Here is a 26,274-nt window from a genome sequence, read left to right as displayed (position 1 = left end):
TGGGCCTCTTGTGGTCCATGGGCCTTAGGTTGCTGACCCCTGGTCTAGTTCTGCATATGCACCATACATTGAAAGCACCATCCCCACTCCAAATCCTGGGAACTGTAGCTTACCTCTCACAGAATTGCCTTTCCCAGCACCCATAACACTGTAGTTCCCACGATCCTTTGGGTGATCGCTTTAAATTTGTGGTGTGTACACATCCCAAGTGTCCTACGAGACCTTCCCCAACTCCACAGTTCTATGAGCTCTGGCACCCTGAATTACAAGCCACTGGAAATGTAATTATGTACCTGCATATGCCCAATTTTGCATTTGCCCAATAAATATCCTTGGCATGCTTTGCAAAACAGTTTACTGTATTCGGGAAAAAATCTGCCTAACAGCTTTGGTCAACACACATCTGGTTTGGATCAAAATTGCATGCATGCCCTACGTGCTCTATGTATAGAACCATATGCTTGCACATAGGATATAACTTTTATATAGGATCTCTGCAGCTGCTCCCGTCATTTTTTGTGAGTTAAAGACTTAAAGAGCTTGGGCAATCCCAGTGGGATTTTGGTCTTCCCCACCCTCCTCACTCTTTGAACAGCAGAGCCATCTTACAAGCATCTTTTGGTTTCAAAAGTGGTGTGCAGCCTGATAGGCTGATGTTTGAGAAACTCAGCCCCAAAGTACCCTTAGGCACCCAGACGTTAGTGTGTAGTTCTTTGGATCCCAGCCATTATCCTTGCTCAGATGCCTTTGTTAAATCCTTACTACAAGGAAGCTGTTTTATTAAATTGTTCCCTAGCACAATATTTAGTTAATGAGACGCGTGTGGCGCTGTGGTCTAAACCACAGAGCCTAGGGCTTGCCGATAGGAAGGTCGGCAGTTCGAATCCCCACGACGGGGTGAGCTCCCGTTGCTCGGTCCCTGCTCCTGCCAGCCTAGCAGTTCGAAAGCACGTCAAGTGCAAGTAGATAAATAGGTACCGCTCAGGCAGGAAGGTAAACAGCGTTTCTGTGCGCTGCTCTGGTTCGCCAGAAGTGGCTTTGTCATGCTGGCCATGTGACCCGGAAGCTGTATGCCGGCTCCCTCAGCCAGTAAAGCGAGATGAGCGCCGCAACCCCAGAGTCATCTGCGACTGGACTTAACTGTCAGGGGTCCTTTACCTTTACCTTTACAATAATTAAACCCCAAGTAATGTTATGCTTCTGCTCTCAAAACTGGATAAAAGTCTGATTATTTGAGTGCCTTTTTAGCTGTTAAATTGTTGCACCTTCTGATCCTTGCCTCAAGCTGGTCTTCCGCCTGATTTAAAGAAGTCTTTAACGGTACGGATTGATGGAATGGATGTGCTGCAGTCAATTTAAATTGCACAATTTTTGCATTTGAGCAGAACAATGAAATTCTGTAAGAAAAGAAATCCAATCCAGTTCCAATCCAAGGCATTGGAAGTTGGAAGAAAAAGTTGGTACCATTGAAACAAATAATTTGTTCCATTTAATGCCATAGTCCGAAATTGCAACACTGCATAGAAATCGGCAGTTGGCCACTAGGTGTCACCCTCCTCTTTTCGAATCTTTGTGAATGTTTGGTCCAAGGTTTTGCAAAGGTGACCTAAATATAAATACTCCAAGCTTATGCCCTTCTTGAGCCAGAGAGTTCAGTGCTGTTAAACCTGTATTTCAGTGCCACTGTAGATATTTACCTAGCATAGACCAGCATGAAGGAACGATTCATTTCTGTTTTTTTGTTTTGTTATAAAGTTCGAATCCCAGTGTTTGTCCAAACATTCCCACTATAGCTGTTACTCAAAACTTTCATATCTGCCTTGCGATTTTTGCATGCTACAAATTTGGGGTGCTATGTATGGGAAGGGCTTGCCATGATACTCATTTTTTAAAACATCACAGTTCCTTCAATATTTGATTCTGGTGTCTGAATTTTGGCTGCAAGGTGCTTACAGACTAAATATATGACAATAGATTGATGCCAGGCAATACACATGGAAAACAACCCTTGTTCCATGACTATATTTAAACTTGATTCTAGTAACTTCTGATACCTCTTCCTGAAAGTGCTAGAGCTGAAGCCTGTGGCAATAATGTTATTTATAGACAACTTAAGGGATTAATCATGCTTATAATATTGTAGTAGGTTGTACAGGCTGTGTTAGAAATTGGAGGCTATATTCTGTATTTTAATCGCATTCTGTATATCAGGGGCGGGAAAACCCTTTCATCCCAAGGGCCACATTCTCTTCTGGCAAATCTTCCAAGGTTGTGCAGGGCCAGATGCAAAAGTGACGTCTAATTATGAACCACAGCTTGCTGTTTTCTCTGAACCCAATGAATTGTGGTTTAAAACAAAAAATAAAAAATTAAGAATCTTTATTTACATCAGCCACTAGCCATAGCAATAAAATAAAATACAATGTACTGAAGATAGGGGTGAAAACTTAACTGTACAAAATACATTCTGGTGGTTTGCATCATTAAATAAATGGATCTTGTTCTAATTGCCCCTGCTAATTTTTTTTTGCAGTTTTTGCTGTCACCTGGTTATCTTGATCAGCTAGAAGAAAGGGCACAGTAGCAATTATTGAACAACCTGGTATGGGGTAGTATAGAGTGGTAATAACCTCACTCCTCAAATCTTTATAAAGAGTGCAAGCCAGGAGCACATGAGCCACTGACTCAGTACTGCCACATAAGCGTTTTTTCCGGTGGAATTTTTTGAAACAGACCCTCAAGTACAGCCAAAGACAGTATATTTAATCTTGCGTAAGTTTGTTGAATAAACACCTTAGTATTAGAAGAAAAGAAGAACAAGAAAAAAGACTCTTTCTCCACCTGTACCATTCATAGTTCGATAATCAGTTTTTCACCACTTGGTAGCTGTCCTTGTTAAACTGTAGTCATTTACTTAATTAGGGATCCATTTGGGGAATATGCTTTTATCAGTACGGGCATTTTTTTGGGGGGGGGGGCTGGGAACCACTGAGAAAACCCAGGAAAAGATCAAGCTTTGTTTTATTCAGGGTAACTTTATGCATGCTTCCATAGCAGTGAGGATGAAGAGGATAAGAGACAGGGAAATCCTGTGTCCTTAATACAGCCTTCCTGCGTGCAGTGGAAACTTCTGCGAAACATTGCATAAATATATTTTCGATGATGCACAGTGGAAGGGACGGCATGACATTGTTGTTCTCCTAAATAAATGCGAGGCTGCTTGATGGCAGCTTTGCAATCCGTAGCATTTCCACAGCATTATTTTTGGAGAGTGCTTGCTGGTATCCATAACTCTACCTCCGTTTCAACAACTACTAAGGCCACCCTTTCATCGGTTTGTCCATATGATGCTCTGGAAGGGCTGAGATTTATCGGATTTTCCCCATGACAGACCTCATGAGTCAGATTTAGAGCTATCGGGTGGCGCATGAATTCAAACCATCAACGGCCTTAAAATGTCACAAGCGTGACAGCTGGGCCTATGTTTGCTGTGAGAATGGGATGGGTAAACGGGACAAATGTCTGAAAGGAAAGAGGAAAGGTCAGTTTAAAAAAATGAATGATTTTGGGGTTGGGGTTCATTTATGTTGGATAAATGAAATATAAATGCAGTTGAATGGCATTTGTAAAAATAAATAAATCTGGCAATATACTGCTATAAAGCATTAAATGCGGGGTGTGGAACTTTTCCCCAGCCTGAGGGTCACTTTCCATTGTGGGCCTCTCCCCACTTTCCCCATGCCATGTGTGATTTTATAAACTTCCGTCAACTCATCTCTTGCCTTTTATCTAAACTGAAAAGTCCCAAATGCTGCAACCTTTCCAAATAGGGAATCGTTCCCTCATAAGGAGCTGCAGTTTTATGGGAAAGTCGGATGGACAGGGGAAGGGAAAGATTGCATTTAAGCTGGGCAAAAATTAATTTATTGCATGGATATATTTCAAATATTAAAAATGCAAATATTAAAAATTGCACGCGCCCCCCCACCACCACCACCACCGCTGCCTAATGGAATTTCACAGCCTCTGATAGTGATGTATTTTGGCACACACACAAAATGGGTGCATTTGAACAACTAAGCAAAGTATATAAATGAATGCAATTACCCTTTAAATCCCAGAGGCTGCATGCATCTTTTGCTATCTGACATTGGTTCAATTCTGGTCATATGAGCTGCTATTAACACAACTTTTGCAAATACTAACATAGTGAGCTGTTGCTCACCTTCCTCCTCTGCACAGTGCAGCTCGTTGCCCTTTGTGAGCCACATTTGCTGTTTGACGTTGTGCCTAGTGCACCAGCCTTTTGCCTCCCCCAGATCTAGCCCATTATGAAAACTGATATCTAGACTTAACTGGTGGCAAGTGTTAAAAATAGCAAGCAGATCAAACAGTTCCCCAGTAATAAATGACCTTAGCGGTGGATTGGAAATCTTGGCTGAGGATTCGGAGAAGACCCACAAATGGATTAGTTCTGGAGCCTTTTTGAATCTCAGATTTCTAGTTCCTTTAAGCCATTTCAGAAATGTGTATCGGTGAACACATAGATAAACAAACAACTGATGGGAAGCTTCATTTTAGGATATGCTATAGTATCTTAAAAATGAAATTCGTTGCAAATGGTATTTTCAGTTTAAGGAGACTGGATGTTACAGGATTGTAAAGTTGGTTTATTTTTATTTATTTATTTTTAAAAACAAGAAGTCCTAGATTCACTGTCCATGGATTGTAGTGTAAATAATTTCTAGGACTCTAGCTGCATTCAGACATGGGGTTCATTTGCAAAACAAGACCTGTGCTTATCCACTTTCTCCTACCCCTAATTTCTTCTCTTCTTGTGCTTGGCTTACTTGACCATTTCCTGCTTTGATCAAACCATAGTTTATCAGTTTATCTGGACCAGCAAACAGTGGTTTGAGCAAGCCTTCCAAACCACAAACCAGCATCAAACTGTGACTTGCAATCCTGATTTGGAGTCTTCACTTCAACTGTCATGATTTGGATGTAATAGCAAACTACAGTTTAAGAAAATCAGGAATTTATGAAGCCACGTGCGCCAGGGATTACTATAGCACAGGAGTTGTTATCATTGTTTGGACAATAGAAGTTACGTCTGAATACAATTTCTCTTTCTAGCCAAAATTTAAAGGATGAGTGTTGAAACTAACTCTTGTTGGTTTTCATCTGTTTTATCTACCTAACTTTTAGTGTGTTATGGGGAAACAGGTACTGGCTTTTCCTGAGAAAGGTAGAAGCTGCCATATGCTGAAGAGAACTAGCGTGGGAAAATGGATCAAGTGTTAGACTGAGAAGACCTGGGTTAAATCATGAAACTTACGGATTTATGAGAGTCTCTCTTAGCCTAACCTTCCTTATGGGATAAATTTGAGGATTAGAATGGGATAGCTTGCATATACTACCCAGGGCTTCTTGAAGAAGAGGCAGGATACAGATGTGGTGGTAATAATCTGGGTCTATAATGATGTGGAACAGGGGTAAGCAACCTTTTTTAGCCGTGGGCCAGTCCACTGTCCCTCAGACCATGTGGTGGGCCGGACTATAATTTGAAGGCGGGGGGAATGAACGAATTCCTGTGCCCCACAAATAACCCAGAGATGCATTTTAAATAAAAGGACACATTCTACTCATGTAAAAACATGCTGATTCCCGGACCGTCCACTGGCCGGATTGAGAAGGCGATTGGGCCGCATCTGGCCCACGGGCCTTAGGTTGCCTACCCCTGATGTGGAACCATCTGGATGATGCACACATGATTGTGCAACAAAAAAAGGCTTGTTTGTTTATGGCCTCATAATATAAGGTTATCGGAGCAGTTTACAATATATCAGTATGAAAACAATAATGGGACATTTGGACTGCATTGGTTATTTAAAAGGCTTAAGTGACCTAGTGCTGGAAAGAAGACAATGATCGCGCCAGCTGACCTCTGTGAAAGCTGTTCCATAACTAGGGTACCTCCACCAAAAAGGCCCTCTCCCTGGTGGTGCCCCACTTCACTTTATTCAGTGGGGGCACTTGGATTGGGGCCTCCAAACAACATCTTAAGATTCAGGTAGGTACGTATGGAAGACGATGGCTTTAAAGGTTTAAACCAGCACTTTAAATTGGGCCCAGAAACAGACTGGAAGCCATCGTGGAGTGATCCTCCTCAGTTTCCTCCATTGCACCACCACCCCAGCCTTTTGTTCCTTACGTTGACATTATGTGTAAACAGAGCATGCTCAGTCCACAGGGTTCCCCCTGCCCTGTAAAGATTTTTGCACTTCCACAAACCTTGAGGTCTCACTGAGCGTGGGAATACCTCCCTGTTGTGCATAGATATTACAGGTTTATATATATAAGGATCAGCACATGGAGAACTCGGATCGCTATACTGTATAATGTTCAATTGTTAGTCTTTCTTTGAGAAATGTTCCCTTTTGATTCCCAGGTGCAGTTCCCTTATGAATGATACCTTTTTATGTTTCACTTGGATTACAGTTTTGTATTGAATTTTCTGCTCTCCCACCTACCTCTTCTAACTTACAGAAAGAATATTGTGCTGTCAGTGAGTCATACAAAAACAAAAAACAACAACCACATTTCATTTGTGGGTACTTGCCAGGATTGGAATATTGGTTTTTCCTTTGTAGTTGCAGCTTTATTCGGAAGCTGGCGTAGCTCTCTTGCAACTGAATAACCCTAAGGATTTCCAAGAGCTGAACAACCAAGCTAAGAAGAACATGACTATAGAAGGGAAAGAACTGATGCTTAATCCTGCTTATTTATTATGGGATCTCAGTGCCATCAGCCAGGTAGGAATCGTTCTCTGGTGTATGGGCATGCTATTATGGCAAAGCTCCACGAGATTTAGGTAACTGATGATGATGAAAACACGTTATAGTGTGACATAGAGAATTGGCAGCAGTTTGAAAACTGTATTCCACACAGCAGGGATAGACAATGTGATGCCCTCCAAATGATGCCAGACCACACAACTCCTGTCACCCCACACTAGTTACTGCTGGCAGGGGCGTTCCTAGCCCCTTGGCTGCCCGGGGCGGGAAGCCAAGAGGCACCCCTGGGGGGCGGGGCATCGCGGCGTGCGCATGCGTCATGACGCACGCACGCGCGGTGACGGCCCGGCATCCCCGGGGGCAGGGCATCGCTGCGTGTGTGTCATGACGCGTGGCGACGCCCCGCCCCCGGGGTATGCCAGGCGGGGGCCTCGGCGGGCTGCAAAGAGCCCCGAAGCCGCTGCCGTAGCGCAAAGGGGTGCCAGGCTGCGGCTTCGGGGCTCTTTGCAGCCCACCGAGGCTCCGGAAGCGGCGGCCCGGCATCCCCGGGGGCGGGGCATCGCAGCGTGTGCGTCATGACGCACGCGCGGCGACGCCCCGCCCCCGGGGTATGCCGGGCGGGGGCTTGGGGGCCTCGGCGGGCTGCAAAGAGCCCCAAAGCCGCTGCTGTAGCGCAAAGGGGTGCCAGGCTGCGGCTTCAGGGCTCTTTGCAGCCCACCGAGGCTCCGGAAGCGGCGGCCCGGCATCCCCGGGGGCGGGGCATCGCTGTGTGTGCGTCATGACGCACGCACACGTGGCAACGCCCCGCCCCCGGGGATGCCGGGCCGCCACTTCCAGAGCCTCGTTCATGCAGCGCTGCTGCTCCCGGGGTGATGGAGGGAGCGGCGGCGCGTGGGAGTGGTGGGAGGGGCCGCCGCTTGTCACCCCACGCGCCGCCGCTCCCTCCGTCACCCTGGGAGCAGCAGCACCGCACACACCCGCCTAGGGGCGGCACGAGGGGCGGCCCGCCCCCACCCTACGACGCCCCTGACTGCTGGCCTTCTTTTGCAGGCTTCTGGCCTATGTTGGTTGAGGGAAGCGACATGGAATTGTTGTTGAATAGAGTTACACAGACCTTAATGATGGCAGTAGCAACAATGAAAGACAGTTAACAAGATGTGACACTAAATCCTTTACTGCTGATATCTTAAAACTTACTGTAGGTGTGAGAGCCTGAATGGAAAATGATGGAGGACACCCCCACAAACCACCTTTTAATTTCCTCAACCCTTCATGTATTTAGCTGTGAAGGGGGCACATATAGTTATCTCTGAGTTTTGCCCCAAGTCTGCCATCTCTTTTCCTGGCTTGACAGAAATTAATTTCCGGTTTTATACTTCAAAACCCGTTAGTTGACAAGCCTATACACATGTCCCCCCTACCCTGAAATTATCTCACTTTAGGCAAAGCACCACGTGAATCCATCTTTGGTGTTTTAAAATGAATAATGGCAGCTTTTAGATGCAAATGTCACTCTCATTCTGTCGGTATAGTTGTGTGTCACTGTCTTTAATAGTCTAAACAGGATGAAGATGTTTCAGCCAGCCGTTTTGAAGACAATGAAGAGCTGCGGTATTCACTGCGGTCAATAGAGAGGCATGCTCCCTGGGTACGGCATATCTTCATAGCCACCAATGGGCAGATTCCTTCCTGGCTTAATTTGGATAACCCCCGGATATCTATAGTAACTCATCAGGTAAAAAGTGTCTGACTCTGTTATCTGGGAACTGTTGCCCTAAATTGCATCAATAAGTCATATTTGTGTGAAGTTTTCTTCACTGCAGTTGCATCGTACGCATGAAACACTGAATTAAAATGTTGCATCCAAATGACATTTGGAAAGCATTTTGAAACCTCTCATAAGATTCCCCCCCCCCACCAATAATATTTCCTTTTATTGTTCTAGGAGATATTTCAGAATTTGAGTCACCTACCCACTTTTAGTTCTCCTGCCATTGAAAGCCACATCCATCGCATTTCAGGTCTGTCCCAGAAGTTCATTTATTTAAATGACGATGTGATGTTTGGAAAGGATGTGTGGCCTGATGATTTCTTTAGTCACTCCAAGGGTCAAAAGGTAAGCCACCACAAATTAACTTTATGCATGCAGTTTGAAAGGTCAGGCACCTTTTGTCATTTAGGGGGTGCTTCGTTTGCTTTTGCTTTCGCCAAGTTTGACAATAACAGGGGTGACTAATATGAGAACAAAACTTATGAATGGTGAGGTTAATAAGCCAGAATATGCACATGCCATGTGCGCTTGCAAGCAGCCTTTTCACTGCTTTTTTGTGTGTGTGAGCAGCAAAACAAAGCAGGAAGCCAGTTAATCACACCTTCCCATTACATTTATGAGGGGTTTGCAAGTCTGGCTTGTTTAGAAGCCATTAACTGTATTACCTGGTTTGTATGCAATGGGCAGCTGTGGTTCATTTTGGCTTCCCAGTGTGTTTTGTATGATGGAGCTCATGCATGTTGTGGTTTATTAAACCAAGTTTTGATGGTGCGAATGCAGTCAGCTTGGTTTTTCCAGTGGGAACTGACCTCTGAAAACCATAATATTTAAAGCAACATTTTGGATTGTGGAGATGGGGGTAAAGGTGCATTTTGCAATGAGTAATCTCTACTGGATATATTAAATCGCAAGGCTCTTAGTGTAAAAACACAAAAATATTAAAAATGATTAACTGTGTAAGAATTGTTTACTATTCGTTACTTAGATTCTGTTTCCCTAGTCCAAAATATCCATCTATTTGCAACTAGGGCACCCAGTATTTCTGTATTGCTGCTGGCAAGTATTTTGAAGGGTGACCCTGTGAACAATACATGGTTTATGCACCCTTTATAAGTGATGCAGTAGGCATGTGCTTTGTACTTGGGTGTTGGAGCCAGAATTCAGAATGCATTGTGAGAAGTTTACCTGAGGATCAGTTTGATGCTTCTTGGCCACATCCTGGAAAGCATCTGTTTCCCCTTGTGCTTCAAGACTTGGGGTGATATCCATTTGCGGCAGCTCGCTCACACAACAACCATTCCACCAGTTCAGCGGTGCGGAAACTCTGGCTCGTAGGCCAAATTTGACCCAGCAGGTTTGCCCTGTGAAGCCGTTGCTCTCAAACATCACACACCTGCCCCACACCTGGCAGCTGAACTTTTGTTATTGGAGCAAGGTACAATCGCACACCACTCATCAGCTGGCGACAGTGGGAGTGCGTTTTGTGCCAGGAGTACGAAGTTGTTTGCACTGAAACTGCTGCTAAAACAAAGGGGGAAAGCTCTTTTCTAGCAGCTGTTTCAGTGCAAGCTTTGACAGGTGGGCAGGGCAGCCTGCCTGTCAATCATCTGGCATCACAATGATACCAGGTGATTGACTGCCCCAGCTACCTGTGAAAGTTGGCCTAAAGATCTGCCCCCCATGAGCCAGAAAGCTTCCTCATCCTTCGCCTGCCAAGACTCTTGCGCTTAGTGTAGTGCAACAAATGAGTGTCTTGCCCTTGAGAAAGACGCTGTGCAGCTCCTGCTATTATTATGCTTTGTGACAGTTGTACATTACTGTTTTCACTAACGCTAGCACAACAACATCAACTCTCTAATTTCTGGTGCTAATGTTACGTTGGATCTCACTCTTAATAAGTATCTGTCTCCTCGTCTGAGTGCTTTTGAAAAGGACGTGTCGCCGTGCAAAAATAGTGACACATCAAATAATATGATTTAATGTCCCTTTCCCTTTTGTATGCCTTCACAGATTTATGTCACTCGAGCAGTATGGCTAAAAAGAAAGAAAAGCTGGAGAGTTTATATCTCTAAAGAAGGGATATTGTATAGATTGAAAACATTCTGAAAATAGAAGAGGATGGAGAATCGATATATATATATTATTATTATTTGGTATAAATATAGCAAGTTGACATCCTTGCAAAGGCAGATAGTCAGATAAAAGTAAAGCAGGTTAGTTTAGCTTTAAACTAGCTGTATTCATCCATCTAATAACTGGTGTTGTTGGGCAACAATTGAGACTGAATGTCAGATAACTTCAAATCAGGTAGAGGTCAGTGTTTTGGTCCCCAAGAAATTTCCCATTCACCTTTAGAGTACAAACATAGGAATTGCAAATCAGTTTGCTGTGTAGAAGTGAATTTATAAATACGTTGCTAGCTGCTGTGAGAAAAAAGTGGTTTTGTCTCCATTATCAGGTTTACTTGACTTGGCCTGTTCCAAACTGTGCTGAAGGATGCCCTGGTTCGTGGATCAAAGATGGCTACTGTGATAAAGCCTGTAACAATTCTGCTTGTGATTGGGATGGTGGTGACTGCATTGGTAAGGAAGGCATGAGTACTGAGATCTGGCTTTTTGCATTTCTGAAGTCCGGAGACTGCGATATATTATTTTGCAAATGTGAAGAGATTATCTCTTCGGAGTGTATTCTTGCAGACTCTTTGGGTAGCTCTAGATGTAAGCTCACATTTGAAAACGCCCATTTGCTTTCACAATGCACTCTTGTCTCGGCACTAAATCGCAGTAGTGAGCAGCATTGACACAGGGTGTCTTCTGTGTAAAGGAAAAGGGGGCACTGGATATAATCACACTTTTCCTGGACAGAGTAATACATGCAGGAAAAAAAGAGAATGCCACCCTGTGAAAAATGTTCTTTTTTGTTGCAAATCAGGTAGCTGATGCTTTTCTAGTTGGGATGTAGCATTCCTAACCTTAGGGTAGATTGTTGTCTTTTGACAACAGAGATTCAGTGGTGCTTAGCCACATAATTTTGCTCCAGATTTTGTCTTTTTTTATCTGTACTGGGTTTTTTTTTGGATAATTTGTTGGCTAGGCTTGAGCTTCCCTGTTTTCCAGACAGTGGACATAAGAGATGCATACCTCCCCTCCCTCATGCTTGCAAAATTGATAACCTTAGGGGGGTGTATTGGTTTACTGTATAAAGCATCCATTAATTTAAAGCATACAGAAGTGGTTCGTGAGTTAAGAACCGTGCTGGGGTCTGTTTTCAGAAAGCAAATGTTTAACCATAACTTGTACACTTGAGGCTTTTTTAAAAGGATCAGTTTTCTACATTGTGTTTCCCTTTTCCTTTTATAGGTAGTGGTATTGGTAACCGTTATGGTGCAGGTGGTGGAGCTGGTGTCGGTGTCGGGAATGTTGTTCCCTGGCAGTTTGGTGCAGGAATAAGTGGAGTTTCTTACTGCAACCAAGGCTGTGCAAACTCATGGCTGGCTGATAAATTCTGCGACCAGGCATGCAATGTCCTTTCTTGTGGATTTGATGCTGGCGACTGTGGACAAGGTATGTTAAAACAAATGGAGTCCCCGCAGCCTTTTGGCTCTTCCATACTGTTTAATGCATGTCTGGTGCAGTCATTCGGTCTAGATTGATGGAAGGGAGTTGCTAGATTTAACTGTACTTTGACTACATTTGAGAGGGCGGGGGGAAAGAGAGAGAGAGAGAGAGAGAGTCCGTCCAGTGTCCATCCAGTGATGAACTCATAACATCACGTCCAAATTAGTCCACTGTAAGAGAGAAAGAAGGGAGAAAGAAACGCCCAATATTAATATGTATGGACTAGCTCCTCTGAATCTTTCCTTCCTACTCAAATGTTTAGCTCTGCCTTGGCTGTAAAGCGTTATTGAAGGCAAACTTAATGCTTGAAAGAAACACTTAGACTTTTTAAAAAATATTTATTTATTTGTTCATTTATGCCATTGTATCTATTTGCACAGACAAGGTGAAGCTGTACCTTCATGAATATTTTGAATTAAGGTTTAATTCTTTCTATTCCTTCAATCCATCTCAAGCCATTATTTATTTTAAGATGTTGCACTATATTTTGGTTTTGTTTCATTTTCTTATGTGTATCATTATTTAGTATATATTATTTGTAGTTTGGTTAGTTTGTTGTATTCATCTATGATTTTCTGTGTTATATTGGCTTGACACCAAATCAGTTAACGTGATGTTACCATTATGGAAATTCCAATTCTGGTGTTTTACAACTCTTTATTTTGGAAAAGTGATGTTTGTTGTTCTTAATGTTAAAAAATCAATAGCAGTTATTTAAACAACAACAACAACTGCAAGCATTGCGTGGCCACCTTGGAGGAAGGGCAGCATGAAAATGTAGATGATACAAATAATTATCTGGAGATAATTTGATGTTTTATATAGTTTTAAATTGTATTTTTATTGTGTGTTTGATATGTGACTTGTAAACCACTTTAGGGAGAAATTTTCTTTAAAAGCAGTATGCAAATAAGCCATATAAGTAAACACATTTATGTTTTTCCAGATCACCTTGATGAGCTGTACAAAGTGACTCTTCAAAAGAACCAGACTCATTATGTCATTCCAAAAGGCGAATATCTGCCCTTTTTCAGTTTTGCTGGAATAGCTAAGAAAGGGCTTGATGGCGCCTATAGTGATAACCCAATAATCCGCCATGCTTCCATCGCTAACAAATGGAAGACCATCCACCTGATAATGCACAGTGGAATGAATGCAACTGTGATCCACTTCAATCTTACATTTCAAGGTAAAGAGGATGAAGAGTTCAAGATGCAGATCACCCTGGAAGTTGATACAAGAGAAGAGCCAAAAATAAACACAACGTCTACCCAGAAACCTGAAGGTGATTCAAAAGCTGCAACTTTGGTGCCAGAAGCTGAAATGATATTTGAGGATATCCCTGAAGAAGAACGTTTCCCAAGAATTAGAAGCCACCCAAATGGCACAACAGAGAATCTGGACGGGGGCATAGTAATTCAACTGCTTAACATTTCTGCCCTTCCAGAAGATGTGAGGCTGGCCCTACAGAACCTAGATTTGCAGCTAGCCATTGGTGACATCACTCAGAAAGGGTACAATCTGTCTAAGGCGGCTCTCCTGAAATCCTTCGGGGTGGTACCAGCAGCAACGAGGGCTGCGTTAAACAATTCCCAGAAGATATTGGGAAAGGAAGTAGTTGATGGCTTGGAAAATGGGAAGAATCACACGATTTGGCAGAAACCTGACCAAGATGCCAGGGATGGCAGAAGAGATGTAGAATTGAGAATGCATGATACTCTCCCACTGGAGTTCAAACCAGCAAGTACTACTCTAGTGGCTATGAAGGTGAACAGCCATTTCCCGCTAAGACACGGCTCTGTGGTGAAATCTAAATCTGTACCTTTAACCCAGAATACGGGTGAGCGACTTGAATCTCCAGAGAAAATCCTAAATGTCCTTGTACAGAAAGAAGTCCAGAAGACAAAAGAAATGAGGGAAGGAAAAACTGCAGGGAGAAGAAAGGAAGAGGCGGGTGCCAAGGAAGACGTAGCTGAAAATCAAGGCTTGCCACGAAGGAAATTGCAGCATTACACTGGAAATTACCGAGGCTTTTTGCCGTGGGAGAAACAAAAATATTTCCAAGACCTTCTTGATGTGAGTACATCAAATGGGTAGGATGGTGTCAAGGAAGGAGGGTTAAAATAAAATAATGTTTATTTAAAATGCTGGCATAGCACAGTGGCTCAGAAAATGAGCTGAGTATGCAGAAGTCAACTGAAACTTGCTGTGCCATAAACTCATTTGGTGATCTTTTGGATAGGTTATGATTTCTGAGCCTCAACTCCTTACCAACCCCTCCCACTGCAGATATAGTGAATGAAGTCAATATTCCTATTGATTTCATATGCTATTTGGTGTTTGTGACTTACTTTCTTCTATATTGAAGAAGTTTATATCCTGCTTTCTGTCCACCAGTTGGAGACAAAGAAACTGGCAATGTGAGCATCTTAACCACATCAACAGTATACAAATATATTCTCTCTCTCTCTCTCTCTCTCTCTCTCTCACACACACACACACACACACACACACACACTAGACAACCAGTACAGTGGTATCTCTACTTACGTTCACCTCTGGTTTTGTATCCTTCGGGATACGTACACAGCAAGCCCGGAAGTATATTTGATGGCTGTAAAACCGACCTCTGGCCACCCTGATTTTTTTGGGGTTTTGAGAGTAGGAGATGACTTTTAGATGTTTTAATTGCATTGTTTTAATATTGGCATGTTTGCGACTAATGTACGTACGATTTTTCATTCTCGTTTTCCAGGAAGAAGAAGCGTTAAGGAGGGAGATGGCTTATTTCACAGATAGTAAACTGGTTGGAAGGCAGCTGAAAGACACGTTTGCCGATTCTCTCAGATATGTAAACAAGCTTTTAAACAGCAAATTCGGATTCACGTCTCGGAAAGTCCCTGCTCATATGCCTCACATGATTGACAGAAAAGTCATGCAAGAATTGCAGGATCTGTAAGTATTACATAGAGGCAAATCATAACCCTTGCATTTGAAATATGGGTATCCCGAGTTGGATCCCCCTAAATAGGTTTTCTTATCAAGTGAAATAAGGGAGAAATATGAGCTACTTCTTCTCACAAGCAGTAAGTGAAGAGGCTAACCTGTTTCTGGGCTGCAGCACTTGAGATTGTAGGTGAGGGCTCGCACAATGAAACAATCCTCCATACTAGCAACACACACACACACACACACACACACACACACACACAATATCACTGGACATGGAAAACTTAGATTCAGGTTCTAGGCCCAGCCTTCTTCCTGTCTTCTATATAGAAAATATTGAAGTGGGGGGAGGATATTTTGTGGAGATTTCCATCCTATGAGCTCCGCATTCTCTGTCTCCAGTGGTGCAGCCCTGAAATATGTTGACGCCATTGTTTTGAGAGATTTTTTTTTGTCTCTCCCCCCCCCCCCCCTTATCATTGCATGCAGGGGTTACACCCACCCACACACCCACCCTTTCTTGCCTTTGTTGGCTTATCTTCCATGTTGAAAGGATCTGGTTTCTCACCTGGTGGTGCTTCTGAAGCCATCTTCAGAACTCTTTGCAGCTCCAACTTACTTGCCAACTATGGTCTTCCCTAGACGGGGGTAGGATGGCTACAGCTACGATAGCTTCCAGATTGGACTTACGATGTGTTTTACATGCAGCTGGCCTTGAGGTTGCAGCTGGTGGGAAATGCAGCGACCAGGGTGTTTGTGGGTGCCGCTGGTTGTCCACTTGCAACACCTCTTCTGAAACAATTCTACAGGTTGGCAGTTGTCTTCCAGGTCCAATTGAAGCTGCTTATGATGACATTTAAAGCTCTAAATGGCATTGGCCTATCTGAAGGAGTGGCTCCTCCCATACTAACTGGGTAACGCCCAGATCCCCAGATCTGCTGGGGAATGCCTCTTGGGGGTCCTAGTCCCTAATGAATGTTGTTAGGCTTATGGGGTGAGGAACTTTGGGAGGGCTTTCTGTGGCTGACTTATATGGACAGGTTATTCAAGTTGTCTGTAAAGCTTATTCAGTTGATTTTCGATGTTTCTGGACAGGTTCCCTGAAGAATTTGACAAGACCTCCTTCCACAAAGTACGGCACTCCGAAGATATGCAGTTTGCCTTTTCATATTTCTACTATCTCATGAGTGCAGTTCAGCCACTGAACATTTCCCAGGTTTTTGATGAAGTTGATACGGATCGGTCTGGGATTTTATCTGACCGGGAGATTCGTACATTGGCCACAAGAATTCATGAACTCCCTCTAAGCTTGCAGGTAATTTTTTTTTTAATACCTCAATGCAATTCTGTACAGAGGAGGGAAAGTTAATGAAAAGTTAATGAAGTTACAGATATTGTTTGTTCAGTGGCATCTTAACACTTCTGTGTTAGAAGCGGTTAAATGCTACTTATTCAGATTTTGTCAAAAAGGAGTTGATTAAATTTAGGAGATGCATTAGACTATAAAGGGAAAGTGTAGTGTTCTTATTACTGGAACATGATTACAGGGACATTTTGATGCATTGGTGAAGAGAGGGAAGCTCACCAAACTTGGAAGCAAATTTCCTGTCTTGCTCCTGTTCTGATGAATTACACTTAAATCTTTTAGAAAATACAGGTTGGAGAAGCAACAAATTGTTGCATTGCAGAATATTTCTAGTCGGTGTACCAACCAGCTGTGCCCTTTTCCAGGATCATAACAATTGTGAATTTGTATGCCACTTTTCTATCGTATTCCATGGTCAAAGCTGCTTATAATGTCCAAAATATGTAGAATTGTAGAGTTGGGAGGGACCTGAGGGTCATCTAGTCCAACCCCCTGCAATACAGGAATCACAACTAAAGCATCCATGACAGATATCCATCCAATCTCTGTTTAAAAACCTGCAAGGAAGGAGAGTCCACCACCTTCCACTGTTGGAACAGCTGTGAAACATCAAAAAGTCTTTCCTGATGTTTAAGTGTAATTCTTTCTTGTAAACCTCCTTTCTTGTAACTTTGAATCCACTGGTTTGGGTCCTAGCCTCTGGAGCAGGAGAAAACAAGCTGGCTCCATCTTCATTATAATCTCTTCTCTCTGCCCTCCCTCTGGTGAAATAAGAACATAAGAGCTCTGCTGGACCAGCCCAAAGGCCTATCTAGTTCAGTTCTGCACAGAGGTGCTTATGGTGAGCCCACAAACAGGGCTTACCTGCTCTCACCTGCTCTTTAGCAGCTGGTATTCACTGGCGTTGTGCCTCTAATCCTTGAGGTGGTATATCGCCATCATGGCAAGTAGCTATAGATAGCTGTATCCTCCATGAATTTGTCTAATCCTCTTTTAAAACCACCTAGATGTCAGGGAGAAAGTTTGTACCCTAGCCTTCTCCCGGATATCTCATTCCTGTGCAAGTGACTTTTAAAATCATTGTTTGAGGGTATGTATGAGCTCTCACCTGCAGTCTGAAGTAGAGCCCAGGCATAGTTCTCACTGGCGTAGTGAAATAGACTTATAAGCAAAAGTCATGGTTGTGTGATTTTTAAAGCAGTAAAGCTCATGGATGCGGAGAAAGAAAATTCATAACCTTTCTGTTTTCTTTTCTTTTTCTTTGCTAGGATTTGACAGGTCTGGAGCAAATGCTAATAAATTGTTCTAAATCGCTTCCATTCAATATCACTCGGATTCACAACATACCACCAACTCAGGAGGCATATTATGACCCCAATCTGGTAAGGAACTGTTGCAAACATACTTTCATCTCCCTCTCCAATTGGTGCAGACTGGCATTTCAACCCCCCCCCCCCCAAAAAAAAAAAACCCAACAACTTTCAAAATATGTGGTATAATTTCAGATGGTCAAAACCGATGTTTAAGTCCCTACATTCAGTGATCGGAGATGTCTTGCTCCCCGTTAATTTCTTTTGTGAACAAATCCCCCTACTTCAGACATGCACAGAGCTTGAGCTTGTCCACTGATTTTGTGATTTAAGAGCAAACCTCCCTCCCTCCTCAATAGAGTGCCAAGAGCTGCTGCTGAATGTCCTCTAAATTTCAAAAACACTTAGTCCTATAACACGGAACAGCTGTAATTCAAGGACAAAAGAAACACAAAACCATTTGGAGAAACGATTTGGGAGCTGAGTACCTAAAGGAGCACCTCTCCCAGTATCAATCATCACAGGTCCTACGATCAGAAGGGAAGGTCCTTGGCGCTGCTGCCTCTGGTTGCTGCCCGGTTAGCCTTGATCCATGATAGGGCCTTCTCAGTGGTGGTACCCCATTTATAGAACACCCTTGTGATGTGCGTCCACCTCCTTTATTATTGACTTTCAGGAGAAATTTAAAAAGATTCCTGTTTACCCAAAAATTTGATCGCTGATGGAAACTGGCCATGGCAATTGTGAAATTAATTACTGTGAGGATACCCTTTTACATGTTCTTAGTTCTAAATGTTTATGGTTTTGAATTCATAGAATCATAGAATATTGGAGTTGGAAGGGACCCAGAGGATCATCTAGTCCAACCCCCTGCAATGCAGGAATCTCAGCTAAAGCATCCATGACAGGTGGCCATCCAACCTATGTTTAAAAACCTGCAAGGAAGGAGAGTCCACTACCTTCCAAGGGAGACCGTTCCACTGTTGGAACAGCTCTGAACCATCAAAAAGTCATTCCTGGTGTTTAAGTAGGAACCTCCTTTCTTGAAACTTGAAGCCATTGGTTCGAGTCCTGCCCTCCAGAGCAGGAGAAAACAAGCATGCTCCCTCCTCCATGCGACAGCCCTTAAGATACTTGAAGATGGCTATCATATCTCCTTTCAGTAGTCCCCCCCCTCCATTTAGCATTGCATCCTTTAGTAGGCCAACAGTACAGTACAGTCCTATGCATGTCTACTCAAAAATAAGCCCCATACTGTTCAGGTGGTAGCAGATGGTATTGTGGTGGGACTGTACTACTCACCTGACCTCTGGCCGTCCAACAGGAAGGGTAAGGCAGCAGTGAGGTTGGTGCGATGCAAATACGCCAGCAGGATTGGCTCCACCAATGCATTTGCACCATGCCAACCTTGCTGCCACCTCCTCCTCTCAGTCCTTTCCATCATGATTATTGTTTTTGTTGCTGTTCCTGCATAGCAGTTTACAAAACACAAGAGGGCAGGTCCCTGCCCCAAGGAGTTCACAGTATACAATTTGTCATGAGAGATGCAACAGAATGGGAATGGAGGTACAAACTAAGCATGGAGTTTACTTTAACTACATAACAGCCTGGTTCTGATAAAGTAAGAACCCTTCTTATTAAATAAGCTCAATTCTGTTATGTTTTTTCTGTACCCCCCCCTTTTACTGTGTCTTAATGCCCTTGATAAACGCTTCTAACAATCTGCCATTTTATTTCCTTAAATAAATATCTACTAAATATAGCATCATAATTAATATCTTTTGTTTCTAACATCATGACTGAAGTTATTTTTGAAATGTTTCAGTTGTTGGATTTCCAAGAACAAGGCTAAACCTTTAAAAGGCTTCCCTTGAGAATAGGAGAGCTGTTTCTCAGAATTGTTTGTGACTGGATTAGGAATCATAAGACTAATATATACCAGCTGTTCAGATCTCACTTGGAGTAGTTTCCTGGTTGACATTGATTGGCTTGCACCGTAGCATTTTTCTGCCTCCCTGCAGAATACTGGATTAAATGTCTTGTTATTTGAAATACAAAAAGTTATTTGTTTTCCATATCATCAGTATTAATCCTAAGAGGTTTTGCTGATCAGCAGCAAAACAGCAACAACTTTTTTTTTTTAATAAGGAAAGCAAACAATTAGCTGGGAGTTCGCTACATCATGATTCCATTTAAAATACAGAAAAGCAATATGCATAAATAACCCACCAATTAATTGATTTCTTTGCCCCGTTTTCAGCCCCCAGTGACGAAAAATCTGCTAACCAACTGCAAGCTTGTGACTGACAGAATTCATAAAGCTTATAAGGACAAAAACAAGTACAGGTATCCAGTATTATTTTACTTCAGTTGTGACAGATATATAGAAACACCCCAGGGTGGAGAACCCGTGACCCTCCAGATATTGTTGGACTCCCAACTCCCATAAGCGTCAGCCAGCAATGGCCAATAGGGATGATGGGAATTGTAGTCCAGCCTTGTCTGGAAAGCCAGAAGTTCCCTACTCCTGACCTATAGAATCCAATTGTATATGTTTATTTAAAGGCTCCTCGGTAAGTGCAGCATGACATGATAGAGGTAAAAGTGCTTTCTGTTTAAAATGTTATTAATTATAAATGATTATTTATCCATGGTCGATCTTGAAAGTCATGCTGCGTTATCCTCAAGCAGGCCACTGTACACACCTGGCGGCATCTCTTACATCCCTGTTGGGCTGAGTCATGCAGTAAGCCCTGGAGAAGAGGGAATTGCATGCTTAATAGAGCTATCAGGAAAGGGGAGGGAGGTTGCACCTGTAGTAGGAAAAAGTGCTCGAGGCAAGGCCAATAAAGTGCAATTAAATTTTAATAGGTAGTTTCGCAATGTGTTTTGGCTGACTTCAGCGGCTAGGCAGACACAAATTGCATCATTTTCTAATATGCTTTATGCTGTGTCTTCAGGTATGATTGTGATCCCTTTGGGGCACTTTTAGGCTTGTGTCCCTGCGCAAAGGGAACAATCCTTCCGAGCAGTAGTGCACTGCCTATGCAAGGATGTATCCCCATAATGCTCTCCTGTTTTGTCTTCTCTTCCCCTTCCCCACATGTGCAGTGCTTCAAGGCATTCTGGGGGATTTGTAAGTCTGTGCCTCTGCCTCCTTGGTCTGGGGCTGGGTGGGGACACAGACTTCCCCATCTTGTAATGCCCTCCATGCCAACATGGATCCCAGATGGACACGGGGGGGGGGTGTATAGAAAGGACTGCTCACATTAGAAAGCATCATCCCTAAACCATAAATGAGAGTTAATAGTGTTGGTTTTTTTTTTAAATGCGGAAGGAACATACATTTTTACAGAAGTGCTATAGTCATCAGGCTCTGTTTTCTTGTATGAGTAAATATAGAAAAATGACAAACCAATATGGGCACAGGGCTACTCATTTATACAATAAAAAATCCTTTTAACACAAGTGACACTCCTTCGTTTACACATACTGTTATGTTTTCCTATATAACGTCAAGGTTTGAAATCATGGGAGAGGAGGAAGTTGCCTTCAAAATGATCCGCACCAATGTTTCTCATGTAGTCGGACAGCTTGATGACATACGAAAAAATCCCAGGTATGCAGTTCTCATTCTCATTCAGATTTGAGGTCAAATGTTTACTAATTGTGGTTTGCTTGAAGAAAGCATACAACAGCCAGTGGTTTGGACATAATGCTAAAGCTAGAGACCATGGTTTGTTTCTCCCACCAAGAGTTGGAAGAAGCAAAGTAGGCATAATCGACTCTGTTTTGGTAAACTATTAACTACTTTTAATGTGATGCCTAAGAATCTCTAGAAACCTAATACAATGAAAAAAAATTCTTATAATATTAGGCCCTCAAACACCTTGAATTGACCTTGCAACTATGAACTATATAGAAGGATTGCTTTTGTAGGAATCATATATTCCTACACAAAACTGCTGCTATTTTATGATCCATTATTATGTACAATAAATACTCTGAAACTTTCTTATTTTGTATACAAGAGAGAGACAGACTACTGAAGGTTTTTAGAAAATGAATTGCGATATGGGAGTGTGTCGTTCGCAGATAGCAGCTTACTGCTTGTCCCAACCAATAAGAACGTTCGTTTTCTTGATACATTTTTTTTCTTCTCCCAGAAAATTTGTTTGCCTCAACGACAACATTGATCACAATCATAAGGATGCTCAGACAGTAAAGGCAGTGCTTAGGGATTTCTATGAATCAATGTTTCCCATACCATCCCAATTTGAGCTGCCCAGAGAGTATCGGAATCGTTTTCTTCACACCCAGGAGCTTCAGGAATGGTAAGTGTTTCAGAACCCTTGAAATGAGCATACTGGGGATGTGATCTTCAGGATCCTGTTCGGCTTGTTCGAAATGTGGCCACCAGATTCCTGATTGGCAGTCTGCTTTAACAACACCTACATTATATCAGTGTGTTTCTGGTCCCAGTTTAAAGTGCTGGTCTAAACCTTGAAAGCCTTAAATGTTTAGGCCCAAGCTATCTAATGGACCTCCTGCACTTATATTATCCTGCCCACATACTGATATCTCATTTGGAGGCTACCTCCTAGGTTCTATGAAATAGAGAACCATAACAGAGAGAGAAAGAGAGGTGGCCTTTTCTGTGGTGGCTCCACACTTTTGGAACTCTCTCACAGTAGAGTTGTGGCATTTAAGGTTTTTTTTGTCAGGCCTTAGACTCTTTTGTTTTGATTTACCTTCCCTGAGTAATATTTTGTTCTGCTCACCAGAGGAAGCTGGATTTTTACTATGTTACTGGAGTTCTGAATTTGTTTTTTAACTTTGTGAGCCTGATTTATTCATGGTTTTGGTAATACTGATTTTTTTATTCTTGTAGTTTTTGTTGCTTCTAACCTGCTTTGAATGGGCTTTGCCTGGAAAAGTGACATATCAATATTTTAAAATAAATGTTGTGTGTCTAGCAATATATAGACATTTAATACTATTTTGTTCTTTTGAAAATGCTACCTTTAGGAGGGCCTACAGAGACAAGCTGAAGTTCTGGACGCATTGTGTGTTAGTGACATTGATTGTGTTCACTGTCACCTCATTTTTTGCTGAGCAGGTAAAAGATACAATTTTATGCAAATATTAAACTTACTTAGGATATCACTCTTGCTAAACCATATCACGAAAAGTCCCAGTAAAGGGTTTTGTAAAATATATTAAGCCAGGGCTATTGTTTTAGCCGGTTTGCACCAGCTGCTGGACGTCACATAAAACGAGTTCAGCAAAGGTTGTGGAGAAGCAATGATGGGAAAGGTAGCAGTGGAGAGAGCAGAGAGTTGACTGGATGGCTTAAAACGCTCACTCCAACTCTGATTCAGTGAGAGACACTGAGACTACATTCATAAGAACAAAAGCATTTAGTAGATGTTAGTCCGGTTGGCATTCCTTACATCTGTATAGCTGGAGTCACAGTTTCTGTTGCTTCAGTTCAGCTAAGATCAGCTCTTCTTTGCATGGGGGCATTTAAGGAACAGCGCATAAACAGGTGTGGGAATTAATCTGGCTAAAAAGCTGGGTCCAGGAATAAAGATACACAACACATTCTCAATAATACCAAATATCTATTCTGGAGGGAGGGTGTATGAGGAAGACTGAATCCTGCTCCTCAAATCTTCCCCTTCTCCAGATAAGTGCTATTGCCAGCAAATTGGTGTGAGAAGCACATAAACTCCTGAATCAAGTGAAGAAATTTACAGGAGCCACTCCTGAACATGCATGTTACTGAGGCATTTATGTGCATTATGTTGTGAAGTCTGTTCCAGTCTCCAGAGGTGAACTAGTCCGCCATGGAAATAGCTGTGCCGGGCAGAGGCCTCCTGGGAAGGAGGGGAATGGAAAAGAACAATGTGATTGTTTTGATTTTGCCAAGTATTCATTTACACACACACAAATGTTCTTTAATTTTTCAGTTAATAGCCTTCAAACGGAAATTCTTTCCAAGGAGAAGGATTCAAAAAGAAGTTTGCCACGAAAGAATGAAGGTCTAGAAGACTTCCGTTTGTAAATCAGTCTACCTCAACATGTGATGAGCATGCACAATGTTTCGTCTCAGAAGTGTCTTGATAGTTGTGTGCCGGGCATGAAGAGAAGTGTCACCATCCATTACAGCTTTTGTGGCTCTGTGTATGACACCTATACTACTGGACAGCCAGAGAATTGGGCCCCTAGGAGGATTGGTGAGGTTCTGGATACAGAAGACCCAAAGCCACCAGTGCCCAACCCTATTTTGTGACTTTAGCACTTGCTACTGCCAGTGTGGGGAACCTGCTGGTATTAGCTTTCCACGTACTTGGCTGAAGCTGGGACCAGTGCAGGCTTGGCAGAGAGGCAAATATTCACCATCCTAACCATTGCCAGCTATCAGCATAAAAGGAGATGTTTTAGGAATGTGCTCTTACCGACAGTGTGAGGAAGGGTTGTGTTGCCAGCTCTCAGACGGTTGTAATTCACAAACATAATTTCCGGAGTGCATTATCCTTTTTTATAAAAAGTGTTACTGAAAGAAACATGGCTGCATTTGTTGCAGTTAGCCTTGGCCCACTAAATAATAATGTTGGAAATTGAATCTTCTGTTAGATGTGTCCCTGAGCTTGCATCCCAAGGCATTTGATGTGCCATTGACCATTCATCAGTCAGTTAACCTTTCCCTCTGTTTTGAACAGTAAAGCACAGCTGTAACCTTGCCTCTTGAGTACATGGAGGGCAGGATGTGAACTGACTCCCACAACACTCCATTGTATCTGCCACCTTCATCATTTCTCAGGCCTTGTTACGTTATATATTCCCCATGGTAGCCAGTCCATTGACCACAGGGCTTACCATGTTTGTTGTTCCTCAGGCTCCTGACCAATAGGCTACTTTGAAAGAACAGGACGAGAGCTCCACGTGGAAAGCATAAGAGAGACTGAGCTTCTGGGGGTTTCTAGGAAAGTCCAGGTATCCCTGTTAGCACAAATCCCTGATTTGAATAGCAGCAGCTTAATGTGGGGATAGTCCTAATGTACTGGTAGATCTTTTGAGCAGCTGTGCATCCAGCTCTTTGTGTGTAAAGGAACAGGATAGTAGCCTTCGTGTCTGTCCCCCCCCCCCCCATTAAGGTACCCTCTTCATTTTGTAAAGTATCTCTAGTTTAAATTTAAGGCGGATTCATCTATAGAATGAAGGATTAGAATGGTGAAGTCCTATTTGCTATATTGTTCTGCTGCTATACTATGAAAAAATGGTATTTAAATACATTTGATTCTTTTCTTTGTATAATGCCTTTATTCATCAAAATGTAAACTGCAGCTCAATCTACTCCAGTTTCTAGAAACACTAGTAAGAATTGTACGCCTAATTAAAGAAATTAGGGCTATAAGCAAAAGGGGCTTGGCTGCATTATGTGTACAAGCAGTGTATATTTAGCAGCAAAAGTGCCTCTCCATATAAGTTTTCAATACTTTGTATTGTTTTAATGGTATAAGTAAGAGCATGACACTCAGCCATTTTTTTCATATCAAGCATTCATTTTCAGAAATTCGGACATAGTCTAGTGATTTGCCCTATTATGTCAAAACAAATCTCAGACCAGGAAAAGAAAAGGGATTTTTGTCCCAAACAGATCATTTTAAAAGAAATGTCTTCAATCATGGTATTAACAAGTTTTCAGGACTATAATCACCTCAGTAATTATTTATCATGAAGATAGGGGATTTTCAATGTACATGTGCTGTAAAATATATGCTTTCTTTTAACAGATGTTTTTGATTTTAAAAATGTTATATTGTGTGTGACAAGAAAAATGATCAAGTATTTAATGCTCTGAAAAGTGGTTAAGTATTTTTAAATCAAAAAGGCACCTTATTCTTTATCAAGTGCATACACCTAATTTTAAAAGGAATAAAGCTAGTTCAACTTCTTTAAAATGCCACTTGTTTTGCCTGTCTTAAAAAGCAAAGCTTCATTTCACAATAAACTTTAAAGCAACAATTGCATTGTGGCTCTACTCATGACACTGAACTATGTTGTATGTATCCACTGGAGTTCTACTGTGGACAACATTGTCCACCCGCACCCTGGTTTGTGTCCACTATAGTGTGGTGTTGTTGTTTAGTCGTGTCCGACTCTTTGTGACCCCATGGACCATAGCACGCCAGGCACTCCTGTCTTCACTATAGTGTGTAGTGACCTCCAAATTAGGAAGACCGTGATTAATGCTAACTAGTTTGTGTCCAAACTGAAATCAAACTTGACTTTGGTAAATACAATTACTCTGTCAAGCAGCTCACTGGCCCAATAATTACGGTTGGCAAGTAAGAAATTCTAGACTGGGTACAAGTTCAACTGTACATAGAGAGCTAAACTAAATGTTAAACACAGATGCACACCTGACTGCTTTAAAAGAAGAATAAAAAGTTTGAGG

General features: G+C 42.4%; 1 protein-coding gene across 1 annotated transcript in view; it reads left to right on the top strand.

Moving 5' to 3' along the window:
• The window catches only part of GNPTAB (N-acetylglucosamine-1-phosphate transferase subunits alpha and beta), a 39,413-nt gene extending 13,552 nt beyond the window's left edge, over positions 1-25,861 (top strand). Inside the window, exons 8-21 of the mRNA XM_033161430.1 lie at positions 6,654-6,815; positions 8,353-8,532; positions 8,743-8,913; positions 11,027-11,150; positions 11,928-12,131; positions 13,132-14,261; positions 14,941-15,140; positions 16,230-16,449; positions 17,769-17,882; positions 20,071-20,156; positions 21,331-21,429; positions 21,977-22,144; positions 22,839-22,929; positions 23,783-25,861. Of these exons, the coding sequence (XP_033017321.1) occupies positions 6,654-6,815; positions 8,353-8,532; positions 8,743-8,913; positions 11,027-11,150; positions 11,928-12,131; positions 13,132-14,261; positions 14,941-15,140; positions 16,230-16,449; positions 17,769-17,882; positions 20,071-20,156; positions 21,331-21,429; positions 21,977-22,144; positions 22,839-22,929; positions 23,783-23,860 (3,027 nt within the window). The 3' untranslated portion in view covers positions 23,861-25,861. The remainder of the gene's footprint in view (positions 1-6,653; positions 6,816-8,352; positions 8,533-8,742; positions 8,914-11,026; positions 11,151-11,927; positions 12,132-13,131; positions 14,262-14,940; positions 15,141-16,229; positions 16,450-17,768; positions 17,883-20,070; positions 20,157-21,330; positions 21,430-21,976; positions 22,145-22,838; positions 22,930-23,782) is intronic.
• The last annotated feature ends 413 nt before the right edge of the window (positions 25,862-26,274 follow it).

The sequence above is a fragment of the Lacerta agilis genome, chromosome 10 (assembly GCF_009819535.1).
Source record: "Lacerta agilis isolate rLacAgi1 chromosome 10, rLacAgi1.pri, whole genome shotgun sequence".
NCBI lineage: Eukaryota > Metazoa > Chordata > Lepidosauria > Squamata > Lacertidae > Lacerta > Lacerta agilis.
This window is presented reverse-complemented; position numbering and strand designations above follow the sequence as displayed.